Genomic DNA, 16004 nt, shown 5'->3' on the forward strand with positions numbered 1-16004 from the left:
GGCATATTAGTCATTATAGGTGAATTTGAACCAAAAACACAAGAAAATACAACCATAGGGACCAAAACCACACAAGGTATTTAAAATTGGATCAGTGGTGCACCAACATTTCGTTTTGAACCAAAACTACAAAATTTTGTCAACCATAGGGACCATTTTTGCAATTTTGTCATGGCAAAATAAATATAGACAAAGGGGTAAAAATGCAAAATCCGCAAAATTGGGTTTTCGCACCTTACTTACGTCGTCGTTATGTCCTCAAATCACGATCTCTCTTTGACCTCTTTCGTCTCTCTGTCTAGGGTTTAGTTATGCAACCAGGAACAACGGCGGTCATGGATCCTAGGTACCAACAACAATGGATGATGATGAATCAACATCAAGTACCGCCTCCACAGCAACAGTTCCATCAACAACAGCCGCAACATATGTATACATACAACCAGCAACCACCACCGGCTGCGGCCGTTCTACCTCAGTACTCTGTAGCAGCAACACCTACAGGTGCTGGTCCAAATCATCAGCCAGCTAGCGCAGATGAAATCCGTACGCTATGGATCGGTGATCTTCAGTATTGGATGGAAGAACAGTACCTCGTCAGCTGTTTCGCCCAATCTGGCGAGGTATGTATGATTTTTTTCCGATTACTTCTTAATTTTTATGCATCTGTTGTAGTTTTCCGCGACCGATTATTTTCGTTTATTTAGATCACAAAGTTTTCAGTTTTCACATATGCCCTATACACATCAAAAGGCAATTTATCTTTCTGAGGTATACCATATTGCAGTGAGCAAAATCTTCAGTGCTGGTGACAAAACGGGTTTATGAATGTGGAATAATTCTGATACATTGTTACAAATACGACTATTTTTGTCAGTTATGTGTGTATTTGGTGCAGTATTGGTTCGCAACTTTTCTAATACACCATTAATAAGGATTTTCTTGCAATATTCTCTTTGTCAACCATGATACATCATAAACACTGTAGAATATATCAGTTTTTAAATTGAAAAAAGCCCATTGACATGCAATTCAAAGTTTACCTAACCCCAATGTAAAGGATTGCTTCAAATTTACATTCTATAGAAGCTAACTTTGCACCTGTAGTACATTTTTCATGTATCTTTTGCTGTATTTATGACTAGAAGGGAATCACACACCTGATTGATGTCTGTGGTTGCAGGTCCTATCTGCCAAAGTAATCCGTAACAAGCAAAGTGGACAATCTGAAGGTTATGGTTTCATTGAGTTTGTTAACCGAGATGCTGCAGAAAGGCATCTACAGACATACAATGGCACTCTCATGCCAAATGTTGAACAAAACTTCAGGCTGAACTGGGCTTCTCTTGGAGTTGGTGAAAAACGTGCAGATGGTTCACCTGATTTCACCATATTTGTTGGGGACTTAGCAGCCGATGTTACAGATTATACATTACAGGAGACATTTAGGGCTCATTATCAATCTGTAAGAAGTGCAAAAGTTGTAACTGATCGAATGACAGGGCGCACAAAAGGTTATGGATTTGTCAAATTTGGAGATGAAACTGAACAAATACGCGCCATGACTGAGATGAATGGAAGCTTATGCTCAACCAGACCTATGCGCATTGGTCCAGCTGCTAACAAAAACACTACTGGTGGACAACAGAATCCTAAAGGTACAACATCTTGATTATATTTTCATGGTATTAGACTATTAGTGACAACTTTGTGATATGATTCTTGAATTTTGTATGTTTATTTCTTTTGGAGTTTGGTTGGGACCCTTAGCTCTTAGAAAACACACGTTGCAGTTTTGTTTATTAAGTTCAGTTCATTCAGTATTGTGTTCAAATTTCTTGAAGATAATCGCCAGCTGGCAGAGTCATTTCCTTCCTGTGCTTAGAGCAATTTGGGCATTAAATTTTTATGAAGTATTAAACTTATTAGAGCTCATGTTATCTCAAAGCAGGGCATCAAGGGGCTCTATCATGTAAGATTATGGCAATGATTTCAGCTGAAATAGTTACCCCTGTAGTGGGTGGCCTTGTTTAGGTCAGTTTTAAATTTCAAGCCGTTAAATTGCCCTTTCCATTTTATTTCAATTCCTCAAGGCGACATTATACTGTAGTTAAATTACTTTCTTTTTTCAAGTCCTTTTAATTTTGATCCCTCCTTCCATTCAAGTGATCTTTTTTTTTTTCGCCTATTTCCTTCAACAACCACCAATTATCGCTTTACTTCTTGCTTACATCTTTCTCTATTTTTTTTTTCCTTTTTACTCGGATCTGTTTCCCATTCTTAAGGTTTTAATGTTCATTTCCTTCACCTCTAAAGTTTAGAGCTACCTTTTCTGTGAAGACTTCTCATTCACTAAATTACATGTTTATCATAATCTTGTTCTTGTTAGCTTCACTTTCCCATGATGCTAAAAGTTGGCATTAGCATTAGCATTATGCATTCTATTTTGTTTCAGAAGGGGGTGGGGCTGTATGTCATATAATTGAGAGATTTGAGAAAGAAAACTCTTCAGTTTCAGGGTTTATTTAGTCTATGTAGGTAGGTTCATTATATAGGGGCATAATGTAAATTAGCTTAGATAAAAGAAGTTGACAACAAATGGCTATTATTTATGTATAAGTTCTTGAAGGTGTTGTTTCTTTTTCAAACTGGAATCAATGGAAACCACTTTAGTTGACATGAGTTTTTATTTATTTGCAGCTTCATACCAGAATAATACTAGTCAAGGATCACAGAGTGAGGAGGATCCAAATAACACAACTGTGAGCAATTTGTTTAAAAAGAAACCACACAACATAGAAACAAAATTCTCATGAGTTTGAAAACACTTTGGTTTCAGATATTTGTTGGTGGTTTGGATCCGAATGTTACAGATGAACATTTAAGGCAAGTTTTCAGCCAACATGGACAATTAGTCCATGTCAAAATCCCTGCTGGAAAACGATGTGGCTTTGTTCAATTTGCTGAAAGGTACGTGTTTTGTGCAAACTTTTATAAGGAATAAATAATACAAGTATAATAAATGAAGAATTAATTTATATGTCTTATATGTTGCAGAAGCTGTGCTGAAGAAGCATTGCGTATGCTGCAAGGAACTCAATTAGGTGGACAGACTGTTAGACTTTCGTGGGGTCGTAGTCCTTCAAATAAACAGGTTTGTTTTTATTATTTATTATTCTCAATAGTCGATACAATGGACTTATAATAAATAAGATTGAATGATGTTATTTATTGAATTTCAGGGTCAAGAAAGTCAATACAATGGTGGAGGATATTATGGATACGAGGGTTATGGAGGGTATGCTCCTGCTCCTCCTGTAGTACCACAAGATCCAAATAGTATGTATTATGGACATGCTGGAGGAGCTTATGCTGGATATGCTGCTGCTTATCCACAACAACAGCCACATCATCAGGTAATCACCCACTTTTATTTATTTCTTTATATTTTTTTTAAAAACATGATTGGATAAATTTATTTGAGAAATTGATGCTTTGAAAAACAAACCTACCTTGTTTAATTTTGATGTGATGATTTGGATGGTGCAGTGATATGGTGTGGAAGGATATGAAGGATAAAGTACACCGAAGTGCATTAAATACAACATTGTAGTAATCGTCTACATTTTAAAAAATTTCTTGAGTTGCTTCTGTCATTTAAGTCGACTTTTATTTGTATGTTTTGCTTGTTAACAATTAGGGGTTGGTTTATTGTTTATTTGCTTGAAGTGGAATTCATAACAAAAGTAAATCTTGATGTACATTTTGTGTTGAAGCAAGGCATTGAACAATGGAAATGGTGATCAACAGTTTTAATCTTCGCATATATATTCCACAGCTTTAATTGTCAAAAAAGTACCTTCAACTTCTTATGCTTGTCAGCCATAGTTAGTATCAAAATAAAGCTCCTATGGAATGATGTTCAAGGTCTATTGGTAGCATTTCTTGCTTGGATCTTGAATCTTCTATAACAAAATCGTCATAACATGGGTTTTAATTAACCAAAAACATAAGGAATTTGAAATTCTCAAGCTAGGACAATCCCGAGACCTTGAACATGGGTTAATTACCTTTACTCAAACTCGATGCAATTTACATTTACATGCAAAGTTTTAATCCGACTTACATATTGCAGTAGCCCCTTCTGTTTGATAAAATAGAACATTGGACGGTGTTTACAACTATACGTCTCATTTGCCACGTAAACGTCCATGTGTACACAGTAAACAAAAAAAATGCCTAGTCAGCAGAAATTGGGCAATAGCCTGTCAAACGGACCAAATTAAAAAACCATAGACATTATTTATTTATTTATTTATTTTGCATTGAAATGGAACATGGCCACATTGGACCAATTTTTTTTTACATGACGTTGGGTGAACCTTGTAGAACTATTCACATTGATCAGAATGAGAATCAAATGACATGTTTTTTTCAGGCTAATTTCGTTGAAGAAGATGGATAGGGCACTAATGTCTTTTGCACAAACAAGTTCTTTAAGGATGTTTTTTTTAGTGATGAGGATGAAGTGTATACATTTTTTTTTTTTTCACAAATGGGAAATGAAAAGCAAGTTTTTGTCAAAATATTACAAAATTTGTCTCATTGCTCATAAAACAAGCAGTGTTACAAACAAAAAAGGCTAACAGAAAGCCCATGAGCTTAACAAATCAAACCAGGTTAAACATCTCTAATATTGATAGGTTAGTGAATTACACAGCTTTTTTTACCAATTAATCATCCGTACAGACACTGTTACTACAACACCACTAGTAGTTTAAAATGCAATAAGAATAATAATTATATTTAGTCAGTCGGGTTTCTTTAAGTTGAGACAGTTATCTGCAGCTTCATTGAACAATTCCTGCACTTGTTTCAATTCCTTCTCTGATATCAACAACCAACCAACCAACCCATTAAGATTAGCATTAGGTATTATTAAATAATTAAATATTACCAACATTGACATTGCTTCCATTTATTTGCTCTTTCATTTCATTCTATTATAATAAAATATTCATTCTACTTGCAACTTTTTTTTTCCTTAACATAAAAACTACTCATTCAAACATGTTACTTGCAAGCTTTTTTCTTATTGAAGCATTATTATACCAATCATAGCAGTGTAAAACAATTATTATTATATGCATCATATTTTCTTGCTATATAACCGGGTAGATTTCTCAAACTACAACGTTGTAAACAAATCAATAAACATACGATGCTATTTCTTCTTGCAAATTACCCTAAAATATCAACATGGGACTCAAAAGGAAAGAAAAAAACCAATTATGTAAAACATATAGAAAAAAAAAATACAAACCTGCAGCCTCAAGTTGCTTTTGAAGTTCTTGGCCAACAAGGTCATTTTCAGCCTACACACACACACACAAGTATCCATCTATATAAATTCTTCTTCAATCATACTTTTACAATATCTTACTATAATCTTTTGGCCAAATTGAAGCAACATAAAACTCTTCCGACTTTAAAAAAAGTCTGTTATTTCCAACATACATGCATTTCTTTACCAATATAGGCAATGTATTGTATCTCATACATATTGCTATAATAGGTTAAAAGTTTTTTGCTATTTTCAAGTTACATATTGCTATTATCAATGAAAAAAAATGTAAAGTAGGTTGCTACTTAGAGTAAGGAAATGTTAATACATAGCTATTATGAGTAAAAAAATAAAGTGCATTGTGTATATTGGTAAAAGGATTATATTACATTGATGGGGTTTATACCTGGAGTTGTGCAATTCTTGTCAGCTGAGCTTCCTCACCTCCTTCAGACAAGGGAAGAGCAGCTACCAATGCATCAAACTACACATCACATCACATCATATCATATGTTAATTGCAGGCAGATAATAAATGGCATTAAGAGAAAATCATCATATTTAACTTTCAGGGTGTTTTTTTTTATTTAATGCACAAAGAAAAAGAATGACTTAACATAGGTCATAGAAAGAAAGTCACTGAAATGAGGCTTTCCATAGTCCCACACTTATTTTTAATTTGGTCTTTCAATAGCAAAAGTGGTGAATTGAATTAACACAAAAAAATAAAAAAATGCTGTTTGAGAAAACAATTATGGCACCTGTTTAGCAGCTTTGACAAGTTCAGCGCTCAGAAGCTTAGGTTGTTCGGCGATATTATTACTGGGAGATTCTTCGGTAGTGGGATTAGCAGCCACAGTGTTAGTAGCAGTGGGCGGTGCAGCGGTGGCGGTGGCGGCACTGGCACCGGCAGCAGGTGCAGGAGGCTCCGGATAATTCGGAGAGAGACGAACAGGAGGTGCGTCTCTTTGCAATGTCCCGAATGTATTGAAGGCGATTGCTGCGATGGTGTTTACCTGTTCTTGTAATTGCGATATTATGTCCATTCTCTTCAATTTTAAGGCTTCGTAGCTGTATAAGTACAGATACCAATTTCAAATGAGAACCACAACATAACGTCTAGGAAATCAAAAAATTCAGCGAGGACATCAAAAAAATTAAATTATTTAAGCAACATTTCACCAAAATCAAACCAAAGAAATAATTTCAGCAACATAACCATAAATTCAGCAAGTTTTAGAACCGATTACAAGCATTTCAGCAAGTTTTAGAACCGATTTCATCAACAATATAAAAATTCAGCAACTTTTACAACCGATTAGAAGCATTTCAGTAAGTTTAGAACCGATTTCAGCAAGTACATATGAAGAAGACTACCGATTTCAGAAGATTAGGTGTGCTGTGCTACGGATATGCTCGACGGCGGCGGTGTGCGACGTACTGAGAGACGCCGGCGGTGTGCGAGGTGCGGTGCGACGCCGACGCCGGCGCCGGTCCTCTGTGACGTCCGAGATGCAGGGATGGGGTGGAGGCTGTGTTCTTCGATGGCTGCAAAAAGACGAGGGTAGGGTTAGGAAACGTTTATTTTTTTGGTTACTGTTACCGAATAAGAGTGTATTTTCTTATTAATTTGCGAAAATAAGATGCTGACAAACAAAGATTTAAGCTGGATTCTTATTAAAAGGCATCAATAACATTGGGGCTGTTTTTTGTTTTTATTTTTTTTTTAGATAAAATTACAAAAATGATCCTTATGATTTACTAAAAGTTACAAATTTAGTACTTATTAATTTTTTTTATGCAAATGATCCTTGTGTTTTGCAAAACTTGCACATACAGCCTTTTTTACTAACTTTTTTAAAATTCTGCTGTTAGTTCCTCTCTTGTAAGGTATTTTAGTCTTTTTCAAGTATAAAAGGGTTAAATTTGTTATATTTAGTAAACCAAAAGTACCATTTTTGTTATTTACCTTAAACAGTCAAGAAACTGATTAACATTTACCAAAGCTACCATCTTTGTTATTTGCTTTAAACGTCAAGAAATTGATTATACAGGAAGTTGAACTCATAAACCTCTACCTTTTGTACTACAACTCAGCTGATCACATGGATATTTCCTAAAACTAATTTATATAGTAACAAAATAATTAAAGTACAACTAATAAAAAAAATACAAAAATATATTTTTGCGTGAAACTTTTTTTTTAATAAAATTTGTGTATTATAAAAAATAAAATTTATACAAATAATTTTTATGTTTTTTTATGTGAACATATTTTTTTTATAGATTTAGAAAAATACATTTTCATATAATATGTTATTACATTGTATTGGAATGTAAAATCGATCGAATTATTTTAAAATTTTAAATATATATCGTATTAATTTTGGAACAACCACATTTTTTTAAATGTTTCTTTACATATATTTGACAATAGTAATCCGGACATTATTCGTTGGCATAATAATAACATATTTCTAATTTAGAATAAAAAAATATACTTATATAGTCATTAAGCTAACGCTTATAAATAACATATTATTTTTATTTTTCATTTTTATAAACATAAACAAGATCTCATAAATTCTGGCAAAAAAACAAGTTATGTTTTTTTAATACGTATTTTTTAAACTGAAAAATGGTTCTTAGAAAACCGATTGGGCCATACAAAAACTTATTCAACCGATTTTGCATTTCAATACAATGTAATAACATATTATATAAAATCATTTTTTTAAATACATAAAAAAACATATTTACATAAAATAAATACATAAAAAAATATAAATTAATTGTATAAATTTATTATTTTTATAATATGCAAAAATATATTCGTTTTATTTAAAAAAAAAGTATTATACAAAATATGTTATCGTGCAATATGTTATTACATTAATGCTTTTACGAAAAAATTACTTGCATATTCGTTTTATATCAACTAAAGACGTTAAGATAATGTAAAAGTATATTTTAAGATTATAATGCAATAACATATTATACATAAATGTATTTTTTAAATACATAAAAAACATACTTCACATTAAATAAATATATACAAAAAATTTTTTTTTAATGTTTTTTTAGGATTACGTTTTTATATAATATGTTATCACGTTTTTTTTAAGTATTTAAAAGTATAAGAAAACTTATTTTTTTTTAATACATAAAAAATATATTCCAGGTAAAACAAATACGTAAAAAAACAAATAAATTATTTGTAATTTTTTTACAATACGCTAAAAATATATTTTATTTTATAAAAAAAAGTTTTTTTGTAAAAATATTTTTTTAGTATTTTATTATTAATTTATTTACAAGTTGTAGATAATATTAATTAGTTTTCGAAATTATAACATAAGTGTAACTTTAGGCTAATTGGTTAAGGTTTTGCTTAATTAAGGGAGAGAGGAAGGAGGTTCAAAGTTGGAATCTTATTCCCTTCATTTTTATCATTTATACTATATTAAGACAAAATACAAAAATGATCCCTATGGTTTATCAAATTTCACGAATTCAATCCATTTATACTTGAAAAGACGAAAATGCTCTTACATATTTAGTCCTTAACGGCGTTTTACTAACGATGTTAGTAAAAAGGGTCAACTTTGCAAGTTTTGCAAATCACAAGGACCATTTGTATCAAAAAAAAATAGCAGAGACTGACTTTGTGACTTTTGGCAAACTACAATGATCATTTTTGTAATTTTATCTTTTTTTTTAAGTGAAAATTAATGATTCTAAAACGTAACTAACTATTGATTTTATTTTTCTTTTTGGGTACCTAATATACCAACGAACTTGTTATTTGTGTTCATCATAACCTTTTGATCGATTATCACTTTTGACAGCCGGTCAAATGGTTATGGTGAATACAAACAACAAGTTTGATAATATTAATAATGACTTTATGATAGTATTACTTTTTGATCGGTTATCTCTTTGGATAAAAAAAAGACCAAATGAGAACAAATCAAACGGTTGGCTACCCTCATTAGTTATTTTCCCTTTACTCTTTATAGAAAAATTTCACATCATCTCATGCTCATATTAATAATGACTTTATGAGATTCAATTTTATTTCTCTTAAAAACCTAACCCACAAAAGAACATTGTTGATACATATACAACTTTGTAAGACACTTGAATACTTATTAGGGGAATTTTGATTGAGCATGTGCATTTCATGACTACATTTACATTTCCAATTAAATGATTTATCTTATCATAGATATCAGATAAGTCTACAAACAAGTGGAATCCCAAGTGTTGTAATTTTTGAGTTTACTTGGCTTTAAGAGCGAATTCATGAGTTATTTTCTCATTACTCTTTAAAAAAAAATCTCACATCATCTCCTGCTCATATTAATGACTTTATGAGATTCATTATTACTTCTCTTCAAAACATAACCCACAAAAGAGTATTATTGATACATGTGCAACTTTGTAAGACACTTGAATATTTATTAGGGGAATCTTGATTGAGCAGGTGCATTTCATGACTGCATTTACATTTCCAATCAAATGATTTATCGTATCATGGATTCTGGACAAGTCTACAAACGAGTGGAATCACAAGTGTTGTGATTTTTGAGTTTACTTGGCTTTAAGATCGAACTCATGGAATAAGATACAACATCAATATGTACAAGATCATGCAGCTTTTGCATAAAAATCACCATAATATACCTTGAGGTAAACGTTTTATGCTGATAAAGATACATCTCATACACAGTCATATCTTTTTGTAGAGAGTTGTTGACAGCTAACCACGGTAAGAATAACATAGATCATGTTTTGACGAAGCTACCCCTCTGAAACGCTCTTCATGTACGTTATGACCAACGAAGGTTGCAATCTTTCATACTTTTGTAGCTTTAATTTCATTTAACTTTTTGGGGAAAATGACTCAAGAGGGTAACTAACTGTTGAGTTTGTTCTCATTTGGTCTCTTTTTTTTTTGGTACCCAATATACCATCGAACTTGTTGTTTGTGTTCACCATAACCCTTTGACCAACTATCACATGTGATAGTCGGTTAAAAGAGTTATGGTGAACACAAACAAAAAGTTCAATGATATACTGGGTACAAAAAAGGAAAGTCACCAAATGAGAACAAACGCAACAATTGGTTACCTCCAGAGTTACCCCCCCCCCCCCCCCCCCCCTTTTTTTTTTTTTAAGAAAAAGCATTTTTTGATTATTTTTAGTTTAGTTGTACAACACTTGATCTTTTGTTGCGGTTATCTTTTGCTTCCGTTTGTTTTTTAAAAGACTTTTTATTTAAAAATTGTTGTGTGTGTGCTGTGTTGCGCAACACTGAACCCTTCTTTTCAAACTTCTTACCTTACTTTAAATTATATTAATCAATATAGATATGTTTTAGTTATTTTTCAATAGTATGTTTATTATTTTAATAGTATTATGAATGATATTATAAACAATTAGAATATTTTATATAATTTCAAAAATTATTTGGTAAATTTCATATAATTATTGTTTTTGTTACATTATTTATAACCAAATACTTCATTCGTTCCAAAATTATTGTCCATGTTTAACTTTTTAAGTCTCTTTTGTTCAATTTTGACCTTAAATAATTTACTTTTTATTATATAATTTTTTATGCAAGATATATGAATAGATTGTTTTTAAATGTATTTTCATTGTTATAAGTTTCATTAACAATTATATAATACAAATAAAGTTATTTATGGTCGAAGTTGATATGAAAAGACTTCAAAAGTCAAATGTGGACAATAATTTTGGAACAGAGGGAGTATTAAATTATAAAGTTAATCATTAAAATTACTAACTTTATTGAGGCTAACCTGAAAAATAATCACTGTCTTTGAAAATTTAACAAAATGAATATGTTGTTTGCTAAATTAACAATTTTATTTATTATTATTTAGCAAATATTATGTTTAATTATTTTATATAAACGCCTTTAAAAGTCATCATCACACTGATCTTTATATTTCATTTGTATATGCATTAAACTAAATAAAATTTTGATTTAGAATTATTTTTGAGCATTGCATGTTTAATTTCATTTTATTGTAGCAACCTGAAGACGGAAAAAAAAACAAACAAACTTCTTCTTACATGTTGCAGCCATTTTGTCCACTTCTTGCAGATGTGGTCCACAGACTTTAGACGTTTTCACTTCAAAAAACAAACAACAAATGTGCAACGCCTGGCATGTAAAACCATAAAAGAAAAGAAGGGATCTAACATGAAACAACCCAAAATTCACAACAAAATTTTCATTTTTATTTTAGCAAAAACCTCCAAGTATCATAAAAAACCAAAACTAGAAATCTCAGGTGTATCAATACAATCATCCTAAATCAGAGTATCAAAATGTGGAAATTATAAAAGATTTGCAAGTCGGAGTGTACAGTCACACCTTCACATTTACATGATCATCTGAGCTACCTAAAACACATTTAATCCAAAACTATAAGCATAAAGCTTAGTGAGTCCCTCCCAAAATATCCATGCAACACAACAATAATAAACAACTATGGGTTATTAGCAATCTTGGGGATTATCAGCAATCCCAGTGGGCTAATAGCATGCCATGTGGATTTACAACAAGTTTCAGGGGTTATCAGCAACCCTAGGGATTCTTCGCAATCCCAAAGTTATTAGCAGTTCAAATCAGATAAGACAACAACCATCAACAAAGACCCATATGGTCATAAACATAAATACCACATAGGTAAAAGTGGTGAGAAGACTCACCTCACAAATAGCAGCTAAAATACAAAAACTCTCATATACAAGGTAGACAGTGTGACAACCCGAAATTTTCATTTAGACAAACTCTAAAGTCAATCACTTCAATTAAAAGTCAATTACATTTCTAATAATTGTTACCCAATTTAAAAGTCAGTCTGAGTGTTTTTATTGTTTATTCTTTAAACGAATGAAGGAAAGGAAGTACCGTCTCGGGTCTTGAAGTAGCAAACCCACCAAATGCATCCTAATAAGGAGTTCACGGCCAAACATTTAGAGTTTGGGCCGTAAACTCCCTTGTGGCCGTGAACTCATGGCTTAGACATGAGTTTACTCCACAAACTCCCCATTTCTCACTTCCACCCTCAAGTTTATGTTGGGTTTTGAGCATTCTAACACTCCTAAGTGTACATGCAACCCTAAATACCTTGGATATATGTTTTCTCTATTATACATACAAAATATGAATATCCAAGGTATTACCCTATCTAGCATACAATCACTTACACTTGGGTAATCAAATGGATAGAATACATACCTTTGTTTGATGTAGTTAGTCTTCATGAAGCTTGAGTGCCATGTGCCCCAAGTGTGACACCTCAAATGGTTCACACAACATCATATGCACTTGGAAAGACTTGATAGAATTCCATACTTCATAAAAATCGGCTAGCCCTTTCTTTCTCACATATAGTGCCAGTTTTCCCAAGAATATGATCTTTATATAGTGTTACAATTAGGGTAAACCCTTAATTGTCATGGCTTTCCATTTCCTTGGATCCAAGGGTTCAAATACACCATGGAGCATCCATGAAGCATCCTATGGGTTTTAGCCCAACTTGATAATCCATGGAGTCTTAGCCCACTATACAAGTATGGATGATTTACACAATCAACCCATATATATTTAATTAGTGTTCTTTTGATCACTTAATTAATTCTAAATTAATTCTTGATCAATACTAATTAAATAATCCTATTAATATATTAGAACTTATAATATATTAATAATCCTTAAGTGTTATTTCTCTCATTATAGTCTATCCAAATGCATGATGCCATGCAACCCAAATGGACCATGTCGGGTCGGGTCAAGTCTTACCAATTATAGTTATGGACTTAGACATTAATCCAACACTCTCCCACTTGGATAAGTCTAAAACTATTATTGCATATGACTTCAAGAACCGACTGGAAATCGTAGCTCTCAAAAGCTTATGTCGAACTCTGACCTTGTCGATGAACTCTGACCTTTGTCAATGACTTGTCCATTAGATAACGGATCATATATTCCTCCATTCTAGATATCATATGGACTGAGACATGGATTATAATCATTCTCTCTGTCCATTTGTTGTTTCCCGATTTCCGATCTATGACGACTGACTAATTGAACAAATCAAATCAGTCCTGGCCCGATCGAGCACTTACATTTGTCATCACCAAATCATTGAGGGGCCCACATATATCGCTTTTATCCCGAAGGTAAAAGGAATTGATAAACTTCGACTCATATGGCTTGTTCTACTACTTTTTGAATCATACACAAAGGCACGTTTTATAATACCGAGTTACCGAATGCATTTTCGTGCAATCAATGTACAACCAACTCATAGTAACAACTCATATCTCTAGGTTTGAAGAATATAAGATATTATCGTCTCATGATCACTCGTGATAAAATACATGAAGTGATTCCAATGAACGCGGGTTGAATCCAATACTCAGAACTTATGAGCACTCATGAGTATTGTAGCCCTTTTTCCAACATCTTAGACCTCTACACACCAACCCATGACAGTCTTGATTCATATCTACTTCCAACATATGACCGACTGTGGATAGTTTGAATAACTTAGTCAATCAGAAAGAACAGCCTAGTTATCATGGAAGTCAAAACATGCAAAATGAAACACAATAATAATAGAATCAAATATGGCATCAAAACCTATGAACATAAATAAAACACCTTTTATTTATCACCATATGATTACACATTATTCATTGTATACTGTTTCAGCTATCAACTTTATTCTTGAATTTAAAACAATTGTTGTCCCATGCTCCAATCATGTACACTATGTTTACTAAACACTAGTCATGCCATACACCAAGTATGCATACTATATTTATCTATGATCTTTACTTTTGTTTGTCTATGATCTTTACTTTGTGAAATAGATCAATTGAACATAACTCCAATGATTCTCATTTCATAGTCCTAAATCCTTACTACAAATGCAATAATTCCAAATTCATGCCATTTACTGAAATCTGTTAGATTCTAAACTTATATGCATTGATCCTCTTGTAATGATTATGCACAAAATCAGAAAGACTTGACAACAACCATTACAGAGCATTCCAAAGGAGATCAGCTCCTTGGAAACATCCTTCTTGCATTAAGTTTCCTAATCTTACACAGATTGAATAATTTCTAACTTTGAAACATTTCCATATTCTATTTTGACTATCACTTCTGAACAAGAGTTGCCTCCTTACTGATTATGTCAATATGGTCCTTCCAAAATTATCACTATACTTTCAACTGTCCTTGAGCAACCAATCTTTGGTAAACCTTAGATTGTCCTCGACAATTGTTTAATCATTTTAGTTATATCCAATTCTAGACCTTTTCCCTTCTTAATGCCCCAAGCATTTGGAAAATTTTAGAATGGATGAATATAGCACATGTAATCGATCCTATATCCGAAGCATATGGGACACGATTTATGATGTCTCACATAAAGACTAAACCAGTCTTTTGCTATAACATTTCCATTTCTATTTGCCAAGTTCTCAAAATTCAGATTATGGAAAGGGATGCCGTAATCATAATCGAATTTTAGAACGTAAATAATAGACCCATATACAGAATTTCCTTATGTTGAGCCATTCCAACATGAAATTCATATATATATATATATATATATATATATATATATATATATATATATATATATATATCCTTGACTAAATGCGATTAAAACCTCAATCTAAGCTTTTAGATTTGAGATGAAGTATAATTTCCTCTCCCTTAATTATAGCAAACAACTCTTTCCCAATTGAAACTTTTTGTTTTATATAATTAACATTGCTAACTTGCAATACTTATCATAATTATCATGCTCCCACTAACATGATGATTATTAGCATAACACTTATGTTCCCACTAGCTTTGACATGTACTCAGAAATCAGCTGGACTTCTAGAAATCAATACTTTATTGACTTTCTTACCAAAGTTTAGATTTCTGATACTAGATTGCTTTGATAAAACTTTATCATAATCATACACCTTATCTTAGATAGCTCACAGATGTGTCTAAACAATTTTAAGAACTATGAAAAGGGATGTCGTAATCATACTCTTGATTGTTTAGACCTTTGCCACTTCTCACAAGTCCATGTTAGTGTGCCGGTAAACCACACACGCTCCACTAACGACTTTGAGAATGCAGATATCACAATTGCTATCTAGCTAAAATCTACTTAGTGAAAGTGTTTCCTCACCATCATTTTTATGAATCGGAGAGAAACCTTATGACACTTAGATTTAATGGTGTATGTGTTCTTATCCATGTGAATTGTCAAAACCATAGTCACAAGACAAGGATAATGACAAATCCAAACTTATATGGACTGAACTCAATCTTAACTTCTTGCCATCTGACAGCTCAAGGGCCTGTCATTGCTTCCAAGTTGTCGTGCAACCAATTGAGAACTCTAAGAAATCATATGCAAAGCCAACTTTAATTGGAAATGGGCACATAATATGTTAACACGATAGGTTATGAACCTCAAGTCGTGTGCTAGTGAAGAACTTCAGGTTTTTATTCTTGATTAGTTCTTGAGACTTTCAAGACCTTTAAGACTCCCATTGTCCTCTTGACATATAAGACTTTCTTGTCAGATATTCAA

The 16004-nt window shown here is 32.2% G+C and overlaps 2 protein-coding genes across 2 annotated transcripts; one reads left to right on the top strand and one right to left on the bottom strand.

The window, feature by feature from the left end:
- Positions 1-241: 241 nt before the first annotated feature.
- On the top strand, positions 242-3824 carry LOC145046716 (polyadenylate-binding protein RBP45-like). Its single transcript, XM_078994997.1, has 7 exons — positions 242-623; positions 1184-1658; positions 2701-2762; positions 2840-2970; positions 3058-3154; positions 3243-3416; positions 3550-3824. Exons 1-7 carry the CDS (start codon positions 312-314, stop codon positions 3550-3552), a joined length of 1254 nt encoding a protein of 417 aa, XP_078851123.1. The 5' UTR covers positions 242-311; the 3' UTR covers positions 3553-3824.
- Positions 3825-4662: 838 nt separating this feature from the next.
- On the bottom strand, positions 4663-6988 carry MED21 (mediator 21). The gene is made up of 5 exons (XM_078995003.1): positions 6721-6988; positions 6105-6414; positions 5751-5828; positions 5324-5375; positions 4663-4887 (listed from the first exon to the last, which is right to left on the bottom strand). The coding sequence occupies exons 2-5, from the start codon at positions 6387-6389 to the stop codon at positions 4811-4813; spliced, it is 492 nt and encodes a 163-aa protein (XP_078851129.1). The 5' UTR covers positions 6390-6414; positions 6721-6988; the 3' UTR covers positions 4663-4810.
- Between the last annotated feature and the right edge of the window lie 9016 nt (positions 6989-16004).

Source organism: Lactuca saligna, chromosome 1, assembly GCF_052625555.1.
Source record: "Lactuca saligna cultivar CGN05327 chromosome 1, ASM5262555v1, whole genome shotgun sequence".
Lineage (NCBI taxonomy): Eukaryota > Viridiplantae > Streptophyta > Magnoliopsida > Asterales > Asteraceae > Lactuca > Lactuca saligna.

Bases quoted from the DNA above. Each gene is read 5' to 3' on its own strand.
- MED21 (XM_078995003.1), bottom strand. From the start codon at position 6,389: ATGGACATAATATCGCAATTACAAGAACAGGTAAACACCATCGCAGCA. The intron at 5,376-5,750 runs GTATAAACCCCA...GTGTGTGTGTAG, and splicing joins CAAGAATTGCACAACTCCAG to GCTGAAAATGACCTTGTTGG. The intron at 4,888-5,323 runs GTTTGTATTTTT...TGTTGATATCAG, and splicing joins AAAGCAACTTGAGGCTGCAG to AGAAGGAATTGAAACAAGTG.
- LOC145046716 (XM_078994997.1), top strand. From the start codon at position 312: ATGCAACCAGGAACAACGGCGGTCATGGATCCTAGGTACCAACAACAA. The intron at 624-1,183 runs GTATGTATGATT...CTGTGGTTGCAG, and splicing joins GTTTCGCCCAATCTGGCGAG to GTCCTATCTGCCAAAGTAAT. The intron at 2,763-2,839 runs GTGAGCAATTTG...CTTTGGTTTCAG, and splicing joins AGGATCCAAATAACACAACT to ATATTTGTTGGTGGTTTGGA.